We start from the raw sequence: 13,043 nt of genomic DNA, 5'->3' as shown, positions 1-13,043 counted from the left end.
GACATGAGCAGCAGAAGTGCTATAACCAGCCACAGGTGTGTGACTAAGAACGAAGTCTGGCTTCTGAGAGGGAGGGGGAGCACACGAAGGGGTACTTCTCAGCCCAGCGTGAGGATGCGCGATAGGGGGCCGTGGAGTACGGCATGCCCTGGATGCTGGGAGGGGAGAATGATGGGGTGCAGTCCTCAGGGAGGAAGGAGCAGCCCTGGTAAAGGAGACGCAGTCTGCACAGAAACAGGGGTGCAGCCAAAGAAGACCGAGCTAGCTGTCCCGAAGCATCCATGATGTCACGTGCGATAGGGCACAATGGAAGAGGTTTCAGATGGAGACAGAAAGAGGAACTTGTAGCTCTTTTCTAAACCAATGAATAGTTGGCTCCAAGGCTCTCTCATGGAGAATGAAGTATGACCCCTGGGGAAGGGGAAGGTATCGGGCCAGTATGTTTTTCCAGCTGAGAAGGCTGGGGCTTTTGGGGACAGGGCAGTGGTCACTTGAGGCTGAGGCCAGTTGCACAGTGATCACACAATCACCCACATGACAGGAGTCTGGGTCTCACTCCCCGTGGCACTGGGTATTACTGAGATGTCCAGGGCTGGCCAGGAACTGCCTAGGAACCACTGGAGTATCATCGGCATGGAATTACTTACTGTGCCTCTTTACAAAAGCTATTTTTTGACAAGGAAACTCAGGACAAAAGGCCAGGAGGGGACCACACCATTAAGCATGATGCCGCGTATAGCACAACCACTACCTGTAACCAGGTGTGGGAGGGATGTCACTGCCGAGAGCCAGGCTTTCCAGCCTGAGAGAAATGAGCTGCCGCTGTTGTGCAGAGCAAGCAGGAGAGAGAAGAAAGGGAAACCAAATACCACAGAACCTCTGTCCAATTCTGCACAGTGTGTTGTAATAACCTCAAAAATACAAGCACTCTTTCACATGTAACTCAGATACCACATTGCTGCAAAAGATTTTGAGAAGACTTCTTTTGGTGGAAAGCTTCAATGGTGGAATTGAGAATTAGTTCATCAATTAATAAAGAAATGTCAAAGCTTTAGGATACATAATTCAGAAATTTATTTTAAGCTTTTCAGTTAAGAGGCAAGTGGGGTGGGCACACTTGTTTGGCTTGCACCTGCTAAGTCAAATAACAAGTGAAGTAAATCTGAAGTTAGAAACCAAGTGAAATGAATGATCCAGGAAGGGATACCATCTGTCAAAGGAATAAAAGAGGCAGATTTGGAAAGATACTAAGAAAATGTGCAAATATTTGTTAAAAAAATAAGGAATGCTTTTAATTCATTAATGTTTCCTCTCTTTATGAATTGCCAAGGTTATCAAAGGTCAATGACAAGGAGGGCCACAGTATGAACGAGGGGAGATTCCTTATTCCAGAAGGTATTGGGAATCCTAGAGTTTCCTGTGCTGTCATTCCAGTGTCAACACCAGACTTGGGAAGCTGGTGTCTCCCTTGGAATGATGCTCCTAGTAAGGTGGTCTTCACTTCCGGCGAGGGTGCAGCTCACTGCGGAACCCTGACGCTCACGAGCTTGGGCCGCACACCCTCAGGGCATTCTACAGGAGGAGTCCCCTAGCGTGGAGGACAGGCTTTGGGCGGAGACCCAGAGAGAGGCAGGAGGACCGGGACCTACGCAGACCCCCTCTGGACTGTAGCTGACTGACAGCTTACAGGGAGAGGGGCTGCCCACCAAAGAGGACCCTGAGAAAGAAAATAGCATGAGAACCTGGGGGGGGGGGGGTGGGGGGGGGCAAGCAGTTGGAGAGCTAAGTTGAGATGGTGTTGTCCTTGAGTGAATGTCTTTCAAAACTAACTGAGTTTGTCTAACATGCTCAGGGAGAAACACTGGGCCCTGAAGTCCTAGTTTTGATTCTTTTTTTCCCCTTAAGTGTTGGGAGTAGAGGGAGAAACTGGTTTTCCCTATAAAACAAGTCACTGTCCTTATGGCTTTCATATCAAGTATCTCTTTCCCTTTGTTCCAATTTATTATTTGACCAAATTTATGTTCAGAGGTTAGACTTGCAAACATCAAAGCACCACAAATGTGTGACATCTAGTGACACTGGGTTGAGAAATGCCAATATAAATACCATATATCAAATTACCATTGTTTCACACCAGGATAAAAAGGGGGTGTTGGTGGTGGTGGGGTGGGGAGAGTTGTTCTGGAAAGAAATGAAAAGAGCAGAATCAATCTCAAGCAGCCAAGTGAAGTAGAAGATGTGTGGCCCCACGATCTCTCAGGTAGGCCGCCACACGGCCGGCTGCTAATGGGTCTTGGCAAAGTAAACGGGAACCGAGCGCCGTGGCTGGCGTATGCAACAGTGCGTTGGTGTTAACGGCAGACTGGGAACAACTGGTTTCTGTTGAGCTTGAGGCCACACGTTTCTCCAGAAGAAAAGTTCCCACGCAAAGTCGAAGTTGAGAGCTGCCAGGACCCTTCAGTACTCTTCCTGCTGCTGGGGCTGCTGTTCGTGGACTTGTTCCTCTGCCTCCGGCTCTTCCGGGTGACCCTCCTACAGCACAGGGGGAGAGGTTTAGGCTGGAATGATGGACGTGTGGGCGGCCCTGCAGAGGCCACAGCCCCACGACCCCTGCCCAGGACGGCATCTTCAGGCTGGGGGGGGGGGGGGCATGGGTGTAGGCACACGGGCCCCCCAGGCGCTTCCCCACTCCCAGGAGCCAATGCGCGCACCCAGACTGCTCAACGGACAGGTCATTCGAGAAAACACTTGTCGGGGTCTTCGCACCAAACACTCCTTCTGTCTTGGAAAGACCTCTTCATAGAAGATGTTTCCTACTCTCCTGCCCTTGTGAAAGAGAACTGAATGCACTGCCTCACAAGCATCCTGACAACCACGAGGGAACCCACTGTGAGACAGCACTGGGCCCCGGGTCTCACCCGACTCCACGGGCCGGGGACGTGGAGCTTCTGATTCCTTCCCTGTCCTGCCCTAGTAGCATGTCCACCTGAAGCAGACCCTGTGCTGTGATCTGTTACTACTCTGATGCACGGACCCGGCTGGTTGCGGTGGTAAGGCAAGGAAGACACACGGGCTTGGGGGGCTTCTCCACCAGGGGGGGCTCAGAAGCTGTAGCTCAAGGACTCTGCTCTGGGAAAGTGAGGCCTTGGTGCATCCTTCACCGACCAGGACCTGGAGGGGTGAGGTGTCCTGCTTGGCTCCAAGAGACCTAGTCATTGATTTGCCTGACCCCACGAACGCCAACTCCAGGGAGCATCAACCCTAGTCAGCTCGTTGATATTGTGACCTCACAAAGAATAAGCTGCTCTTATTACCCAAGCAGAGGGAGTGTGGCTAATGAGTACCGCCGATAGCTCCTTCAAGAAGGCACACAGGGACCTAGAGCCACGCATGTGGCCCCGCACAGCAGGCACATGCACTCCTTTCTTAGCCAGAGACCCCTGCCTTCAGGTCTGTTCCCTGCGCTTAGGAGAAGCCAATCCAACCGACCATAGTCAGTCTTCTCCCCTGAGCCACAGTTCTTTCTTTCCCTGGTCTTGTAGTGCTTTGTTTCCAGCTTGGCTATAAAACTTGGGCTTGTCATCTTGTCTCCACACTGTGGCTTCTGCCACTGGGTCCTGAGGTTACTCAAGGCACCAAGAGGGCCTCATCCATTTGTGTCCTACCTCACTTATTTCAGAACTCAGTGCAGGTTGTGTTGAAAGGAAGAAATCCCTGAGGACAAAACAACAGAGGATTTGAGACTCTCAGCCAAGGTCCCATGCTGCATATTTTCTGAGAGACAGTAAAATGTCAAGGTTCTAAACACGGGCTCTGGAGTTCATATCCTGGCTCTGCTCTTTACCAGCTGGGTGACTCTGGGCATGTAACTTAACTGCCCAGTGCCTCAGTTTTCCCATCTGTAAAATGGGGGACTGTAACGGGAATACCCGTTGAACAGTTTTCCATAAGTTTCACTGATCGAGGAGTCAGTGGAGTCCTTGAATTCAACAGAGAAGTCAAGGTAGGTATAGAACAGTGTTTGGTTCATAACACATACTTGTGTGAGCTGCAATTATTACTTCTTGGTGGGAGAACTCTCTGAAATACATTCTAGAAGTGAAAAAGTTTTAACAAGTCACCTTTTCTGGGACAGCAGTACAAAGGACCATCACACTGAGGACCCTGGTTCAAATCTAGCTCTGTCCCTTTCTGGCTCGGTGTCCAGAGGCCTGTTACTTACAAACGGTCAGCTCTCTCCGTGCTGATAGGGACCACACCCTATCAGCAGCACCCACAGCTCGCCCACCTCTGAAGCGTGAAGGTCCAACACCCTACTCTGCCTGCACAATGCCAACCTTTGGCCCTACCCACCCCCCACTTGCTCCCGGGCCCTCATGGCAGCTGCCCACTGCCCTGCTCCTCTCTGCTCCGAAAGTTTGTGCCTCAACGGCAAGTGCCGTTCTTGTGGGAGTAGGGGAGTAGTTCTTGTGGGGACTGTCACTGGCTTTTCCCAGTAAGTGCTCTCGCTCTTGTCTGGGGGCAAAAAAGAAATCTAGTGGTCATGGGACTTTACCCAGACTGGTGACCTGGGAACTCGCAAGTGTCTGTTCTGCCAGTGTTCCTGGCTGACCCCTCTTCTCCCTGCCTTCACCCCAGAACCAATCACTCCTCTAAGCTTTCCATCCTTGTTCATGCTTCCATCAGGTTACAAGCTGCAGCCCCGAGTGTATGCGCGTGTGTGCGGGCTCACTGGCTGGCTGCACAGCTGCCTCTCTGGCTGAGTTCCCATCCCCTCTATGGGTCAGGGATGTTCATTCATCCATCATCCTAACCGTTCAATGCTAGTGTGGTGCCTTCATTTCACACTGCTAGGATTTCAGCAGGTCTCAAGAGTACTTTTCTTACCTGTTTTGCGCGTGTTAGGCTGCATGGAAGACCTCAAAAAGGAGGATCCGTATGACATTTTACAGAAAATCTTATTTGCTCACATCACAACTGGGAGTTAACCCAGGACGGAACGTCAAAGCTTGGATTCAAATACTGTGAACCTGTACCAAGTTGAGGACCAGGAACCTCTAAGATCAGACCTCACCCCTGGCCTCCCGTTTATACTTGCCCAGCCAGGGGGCTTTGTGGTCTCCAGCTCGTCCAGGGAAGTTCCCTCAGTCACAGGGCCCCATTGTGATGCCCTCCATCTGCAGGAACTGCAGACCCCAGGCCCCTCTTACTGGGATAAAGAGCAAACCTCCCAGCTTACCAATGGATTGCTAATGCTAGGGGTACAAGCTAAGGTGGTCTGAAAGTCTGCAGACGAATCTTTAATTCTGAGGCATTTACACTGCATAGCACAGCTGAGTGCTCCCACCTCACACGATACCGATACCGTGTAGGCTGGCTCACAGAAAAAAACCTGTCTTCTTACACCCCATACAAGAAAACAAACACATGCAAGCAGGAGGCCAGACAAAACTTATGCCAGATATATGACCAATGCCCTGGAGTGCCACCTGCTTAATTCTAATATTTGCATATCGATCCATCACAGTTGTATCCTTAGAGTTCCTTATTCTTATGATAATTATAGAAGATGGAAAGCAGTACTGAAGAAGGCTCTTGCCTACAACAGGAAGAAAATGGGGGCAAAGAAAGGTGGAAGGGTCTTGAAGAAGCGCCGAAGGCCCCCTCCTTCCTGCGTGTACGGGCTCAGCTGCCCCCACGCACCCCAGCCTCATCCAGCCATTCTTTCCTCTGGCCTCTGTCCATGCTGTTTTCTCTGCCTGAAAAATCCTCTCCCTGCCTTAGCTCCAGGACTGCTGAGGGTCCTAGTCGTTCTCTGAAGCCCACACAAACGTCCTCTTCTCTGTCAAGTAAGTCTTTGCTGTCTCTCCAGGCTCCTCGTCCGTGATCACCACCCAAGTTTAAGTGTCTGTGATCACATGTATCCTACTCCAACATACTCCAGTCAGTGGTGCCCCGTCTGCCTGCCTCACTGAGGCAGTGGCTCTGTCCCCTTTACGCACACCCCATGCTTCCTCCAGTGACAGAAACACAAGCTCTTCCTAAGAGCTCTGGGTTGAGGGGGGAGGAATCGTTAGGTCACTTAACAGTGGCTTCTGTGACAGTGCCTCAGGAAATAAGTTGCCCGTTTGTATCAGCAGGTACACCTCAGCTGACAGATGGACAAGGCGGCAGTTAACCAATGAATAAGCCGAGATACCTGTGGCCCGTGAGGGAAAAGATCCTGAAAATGATAAAGAGAGGCACTGGAGAGATGTCAGGTGATCTGCTCTGGAACCTTCCATTAAGTTTCTACAACTGTGAACTGAACTGCGCCTGTTTACTGCTGCACACGCCCTGCTATCTGCATTTCTGTATCTTCCAAACATTCTATTCTAGAATCGTCTGACTCGGAGAATCAAAGGCCAGCCACCATCAAATAAAGACTTAAAGAGGCCTCTCCAGCAAACACCTGCACCTGAAATGTCCACATAGGGCTCATCTGTGTTTTCCTGAAGAATAGGCACTCAGGCAGGAGCACACTAAGAAGGCAGGAATCTCCCCTGGGGCAGCCCTGCCTATCGGCTGCTGCCACCAGCATTCAGTGGCCCGTGTCAACTCTGAATTTGGAGTTTGAGAGTGCCCCTGTACAAGGACTCCGTCTGGGGAGAATGGGGACAAGATCCGGCTTGAGGTGACCATCGCAAGGGTTTTCCTCCTGCCGACAGCACAGGGCGGGATAGATCTGGCCCTGCACGCTGCCGTCCTCCCTCAGTGGGCCTGGTCCTTCAGCTACACAGTGCTGGGGAGACTGCATGGGATTTAGCCTCCCACAAGCTTGTGAAGAGAATAACTGTAATTCACATAGTACCTGATAGACTACCAAGCCCTCAGGGTGGTGCGGGCACACTAGACATCAACCGGAGGTTTCTGCCATCAGATCTGAAAATACGGAGCACCATATTTTGTGGAGCCATCGCTGCCTCTGGGACCTGGCAAGGCAGCGTCCTAGGACTTCAAGATTTATAGTCTGAGCCAATGATAACTGAGAAAAAAGCTTAAAAAAAAAGTGGTGGCAGGGGGGGAGGGTGAGGAATGAAAAAAGTGGAGAGGCCTCAAACCTTGGATTTCATCCCTCGAATTCCAAATCTTACGTGGAGTAAACATTTGTCTGGTACTGGGCTGGAATAAGTCCTAAAGTACCCTTGCCGGTGACTTGTTCCATTCTGTCCAAGTGCTAACACACGCAACTCGACCACCGGGCTCTGGGTGCGGTCCCAGGCCTCCTGGGCCAACAGAGTCAGACTCTTCCACCAGCTTCAACACAGCCTCAGGAAGAGCTTGAGGCCCCCGCCTACTCTTCTGCATCTTCCACAGGGCGGCTCTGTAGAAGGTGACGCTCCTTCAGGCTCCCACGCTTGTCTTGGTGCCAGGGCCCCTCACTCCCTGCACTGGCAGACTTCTTCTCCCGCCTTGCCTTCCCTTCCCTTCCCCTCCTTGATTCTTGAGAGTTTTGGTCCTCTGCTGCTCCTCACACCTGCTTTCCATCACCAGGATGGATCCACCTCCCGGGTCCCCGCCTTCCTCATGCTCCCGAGTAGCAAGCCCGACAGCCAGGTCTTCCCCGCAGTGAATTCTAAAAGCGTTTTTCAACTGAGGGCTGTTGTACAGCACCGATCTGTGCTGGCAATGAGTAACCGAGACAACCGGCTCTGAAATAAAAACCGTCGGGCTTGCGGGGATGTGAAAAACACTTAGACTAACTCCTCCTCTAACCATACTCTGATCTGTCATGAAGAATCCTTACATCTACTTTTATTGCTCATCTGCTCAGAGCTGCAAACCACTTAAGATCTGGCTGCATAAACCTAGTTTACTCAATCATTCCTCCTACTCTCCCCCTCCCACCCCCATCCACTCATCTCTTCCCAGATTAATTCACGAACACACATCCCACAAGCAGGGGTCAATGGATCACGATGATGATGACACTTATTCCTGTGGGAATAGCACACGCACAGGAGGACTCCTAATCCTCAGGGATCCCAGGGCAGCACCCGAAGACACACAGACTGTTGCACCTTGACCAAGAGCATCGCTTTAGAAGCCAAGGGTCAAGGGCTCTCCTCACACTTACGTGTTCTTCCGAAGCATAGAGGACTTCCATTAGTCGCTGCACGAGGTCGTCGTTTTCCTGCCCATGCTCTTGACAGAGTAGCTCAATCTCTCTCAACTTGCCAAAGTAGAAATCCCTTTCCTTTTCCACACCTTCAAGGGCAAGTTTTAATGAATGTACCTGCAAGGGAGTGAGGATGGAAAGAAAATTCCCCCAAAATCCAGGATAAAAAATGTGACCAACTACACCTGCCTATAACATGTGAAACATGCAAAGACAGATGTGCCAAAATGACTACTAGGCAATGGAGCTTGAGCCTGGGCCACAACGTCCAACTTCAACAACACACTAGTCCTTCCCTCTGCCAACTGAGTGTTCATAACCACTGTCCAAGGGATTGTTCTGCTCAAGGTGGTTGCGTCCAGACCCTGAATGAGCTTTCCTCCTCTCTTAACACAGACTAGGGCACATCCTTCTACTCTGTCCAGTCTCTGCAAAATGGGGAAGCAGAGGAGAGGGCTAGCACTGTGGTTACTTGAGATGTATTTTGAGGACCCTACTTTCTTCAGGTAACCATATTCTGTGGTGGAGCCCTTCGTAAATGTTCCTGAGCCACACTAGGCAAAGTCTTTCTACTGAGAAACTGGGTCTTAGCTACATGAGGGAAACTGGGCAAGACTGAACGCGTGGTTCAGTGGATCTGTTTCAATTCCTCTGGTTCTAGCTTTGGGGACATCGCAGGAAATAGAGGGAAGACTACAAGAAGGAAGCCCCATCCCCTCAGAATAATAGCCCTTGTTCCCTTTTTCCCTGGATGCTGGTTCCAGGACCTCCCAGGGCTGGGTGGCCTCTCATAGTGATTACGGAGATGGCGCCAGGGAAGGAGCCAGCAGTGAGGCAGTGTCACCCGGGCTGAATGAAAGCTGACAGTGCCTCACTCCTACAAGCACAGTAGCTACTCACAGGCCTAAACCATGACCCTGTTCCTGCTTCCCGAGAATCCCTTTTTTAAAGCCCCTTGTGCATTTATATTTACACAGACAATATTTGTCAGGAGGTAAATTAAATCTTTCATGGTCTCCATCAGGTGAAATCTCTCATTCAGTGTATTAAAAAATCACCCTAACAGAATTTCCAAAACTGACATTTGGAATGGGAAATTGTCTTCTCTCGTAATCCTGGGCCTTTGGACATGCTATTTATCAAACGCCTACCAAACATCTGCAGTGTCGGTCCCCTTCCTGAACACCCGGCGTAGGCCTCGGGGATATGGCCCCTCAGAGTTCACCTCACTGCCTCCCTCACCCGCTGCTCAAAAAGCAGCTTTCCCTAGCTTTCACTTTTATTTTTGATGATGCTATGCCTTCTAAGAAAGGAAGGCAACCAGCAGCCTCAAGTCCAGGAAAAAGAAAACTTCCCTTTTTCTAGAAATCCTTCCTTGCTTTACAACAAACCACCCTCCTCCCCAGGCTTGGCCACAGAATCCCTCTGAAGCCTGCGTTGGTGCCAGTGGACAGATCTCTGGCAGTTGAGGAGTCTTGAGTCTGTCAGCGCTCCCTGAAGGAGGCAAGAAGGGTCTCTGGAGTACTTCAACCCATGGAAACTAGGTTTGTCTGCCTCTCGAGGGTGCTTTGGTCTGTACAATGTGCAAAGAGGTGAGGCTTTTGTAGAAATATCCAGTCCAGGTTGGCGTTGGGTGGTATTCCAGATCGCCAGGCAATAGATACACAGCTATAGACATCCCTGGTAAAAAGTGATAGAGGCCCAAGTATATGAGGATAGCCAACTGGCAAAGGAGAGTCCATGTTCACGGTCGCACTCATGCAGAGTGATGCCACCCGCACCCTCATGTATCAAACCAGAAGCCTAAGTGGTGGAGGGGATGCTGGGGATGGACCCTTGAGTAAGTCAAGAGGAAGAGACAAGAGGGGGGACGTTCTCTTCTCCCAGTTCTCCCCTCCCTCAGCGTCTGCACACTGCACGTCCTCCTAGGGAGGCCGCCCAAGCCCCAGCATCCGTCCAAGCCAACTGACGCCCACTCTCCAGCCCCCAGGGGTCCCTGAGCGCAGTGGTGACTCCACCCTACTTCCTGTTTACTAACCCACTTGCCATAAATGGCCCCTAATTATTTCAGTTATGTCTTTTTCTCCCCTTTTGATTCATTTCTATCATTGGAATTGTCTAGCACAGTGGTACTTTTATAGCATGTCATGGGAGACTGCCTGAATAGAGGCAGGAGGCCAAGAAAAGGAGAATTCTTCAAGTTTATGGCACTCGTCACTTTCTCTATTACGACATGTAATTCACTCTCCAGCCTAGGCATTTCCTCGTCCTACAGTCCTGAGTCCCAACACAGCAATGCCTCTGCGGCTACCCATCAGCTTTAGGGAGCCACCCTGCAGGTTACAAGGGCAGAAAATAGAGGGGGCAATAATAGATAACCATAGAAATGGGTCTGGGTAAGTGTTCAGTAAACAGTTGAATGAATGCTCACAATCTGGGGTGTGTATAACCTTCGCTCTGAGGGACTGGGGAGGGGAAGAGATGGGCACACTCACTCCTCCTTGATGTAAATGCATCAGGGGATAGGTGGGGGAGTGAAGCCCTTTGGAAGTAATAAAGGAATTACAGGACCATTGGGAAGTTCCTTTCTTCTCCCTCTCCCCTCTCTAGAGTGACATTTTGGATGGTAGGATGAGGTCTGGGTTCCTTGGGGATGGGAGGCTCTTTGTGTAAACGGACAGCTAATGAGTGCAGAGCCAGCCCCAAGGAGAGGCAGTGGGTCTGGTGGACTAAGGCTGAATGGCAGAGGGGCAGGAAGGGTCTTGAGGTTTCTGTGTGGTTATACTTTGGGTTGGAAGTTTGGAGACCAGGGTGTGGTAGAGGGGAAACAACAGGGAGGAGAGAAATCATGACAAAACATGAGATAATCAAGATATCAAAAGAACTTGGGTTTCTATGAGAAAAGGGTTATAAATCTAAAGCATTATAGACCCACGCCTGAATCTCTTTAGGTCTACTCTGATTTGCTCTGAGCCTTAGGCATGTGGCCCGAGGCTCATTATGGCTGTCGTACCTGCCTTTTATGTGAGAAAAACTCATTACTGGGAATACCATATGGGCTCAAACTGAGAATGAGCAGGTAATTAGAACATTCCAGAGTTTCTAAATCAAAGTCCTGCCCATTGGATAACTTAAGGTTTCACTATTTTCATTAAAGTGATCAGAACTGTAAAGAAATACCCTAGCTAAGCAGCTGCCTGCTTTTAAACTAGATTCTTGATTGCAAATATACAATTATCTCAAAAATGGTTTCCAGACTCTTGCTGGCTCATCAGGAATCCGATTAATCATTGGGAATGGCGCAGCCACTTGGCTGGGAACAGCCTAAGAACCTTGAATAGAGGCTCCTCTCCGGGTAGTGGGAGTAGCCAGGATAAAAGACTCTGCAACTCAGGGTCAGGGCGGGTGGCTTCTTCAGTGGGCCTCATGCTACCAATTGTTTTATTACCTTTAAGCTGCATATAATCTCAGGCAAAATTAGCTATTGTTAGGTAGAAAGCACACCTAAACTTTTATATGGAAATTTTCAAAGGCAGCAGAGCTAGATCTACCATAACCATGAAGAATGTTAGACGAAAAGGAAAGTTCTTCGACTTCAACCACAACCGTGGCCTTCTGATCCCCCAGTATTGGGGTCAGTGCTTCTGTGGCATCAAACATCTGCTGTCGTGGCAAGCATTAGGTTCTCGCTTTCGTTTGCACGATCACCTACCCCGTACAACTGCTGTAAGCTCCGGGGGGGGGGGGGGGGGGTAGGGTTAGCTATCTCACTACCATTATATTAGCACCAAGCACCGAGTCTGTCACACAGAACAAGCTTAACAAATAGCTTGTGCAGGAAAGGAAGGAGGAAGAGAGACTAAAGTCATGAATGCTATCTCGACCGGCCAGAAGTGGGCAGACAGTCCAGAGTCTGGCCTGGAGCTCCGGACAGGCACTGAGGTGTGGGGGAGGGGGATGCTGCCTACAAACCCGCATTTACCTGGGGCTGAGTCATCTGTCCTTCTGTCTTAATGTACAGCTTTGGGATTTTTAACTAACGTCTTATATTCCTGGCGGACCGCTGGTTTCATCTGCCTGAACGATTCCTTTTATTCTTAATCATTTGGAACCAGATTCCCTCACCTGCCCTCCCTTATCTCAGGCCTACAGGTGTTTGGTCCCTCCCCTCTCAGAGACAGGGCCAGGGCTGAGGGGTTACCTGTTCATTAAGCTGTATGACCTGTGTTTCTAAATCTTTATCAGATTTGGATGCTGAGCCGCTGGACGAAGCCCTTTTGGCTGATGAGGGACGAGAAGGTGTAGATCCCGGCTTAGATGCCGGACTTGATTTAGCCGCACCTGAAAGTAACCAGAATAGATTATAAATACGGGCAACATTAGAAATGCTTTTTAGATACACTGCAAATGTATAAAGGAGTTACTAAGAAGTATAAAAGCTATACTCTTTTATAGGACTCTTTCCAATCACAAAAGTAGCCGACATACACTTAGAAAAAGCACCGACGTGAAAAGGACAGTGCCATCTTTGGCAACTTATTTAATCTTTCTGAGTACTTTCCCCCCCTCAAGTTAACAGGAGATTAAGCTGTCCTTTGTGCCTCTGGTGAGAGAAGAAAAACTGATTTAACTAAGAGATTTTAAGATTTTTTTTTTTAAGAGGAAAGGTTCTGAGATAACCTCAAAGCATCACCATAGTTGAGTTTCTAACAACAAAAAAGAGTTTATAACAGATGAATACTTTAGAAAAAAATTCAGAGCAAGTGTAGGTTTTTTTCTCTTTTGTTTCCTAGTTTAGCCACTGAAAGCGCCTGGGAGCAATGACATCTCCATAGCAGCATGTGCTCCAGGTGCCTACGTCCTGGTGTCTAAGTTTTATTCTGCA

At 49.7% G+C, this 13,043-nt stretch overlaps 1 protein-coding gene across 4 annotated transcripts in view; it reads right to left on the bottom strand.

Moving 5' to 3' along the window:
- Positions 1-1,050: 1,050 nt before the first annotated feature.
- Positions 1,051-13,043, bottom strand: part of MAPRE2 (microtubule associated protein RP/EB family member 2) — a 159,199-nt gene continuing 147,206 nt past the window's right edge. For all 4 annotated transcript variants that reach the window (XM_043558594.1, XM_043558593.1, XM_043558595.1 and 1 more), the window contains 3 exons: positions 12,360-12,499; positions 8,117-8,275; positions 1,051-2,532 (listed from right to left, as the gene is read on the bottom strand). In XM_043558594.1, coding sequence (XP_043414529.1) covers positions 2,458-2,532; positions 8,117-8,275; positions 12,360-12,499 — 374 coding nt within the window. In that variant the 3' untranslated portion in view covers positions 1,051-2,457. The remainder of the gene's footprint in view (positions 2,533-8,116; positions 8,276-12,359; positions 12,500-13,043) is intronic.

The sequence above is a fragment of the Prionailurus bengalensis genome, chromosome D3 (genome assembly GCF_016509475.1).
Source record: "Prionailurus bengalensis isolate Pbe53 chromosome D3, Fcat_Pben_1.1_paternal_pri, whole genome shotgun sequence".
NCBI lineage: Eukaryota > Metazoa > Chordata > Mammalia > Carnivora > Felidae > Prionailurus > Prionailurus bengalensis.
The sequence above is the reverse complement of the archived record's forward strand: the minus strand, read 5'-3'. Positions and strand labels throughout refer to the sequence as shown.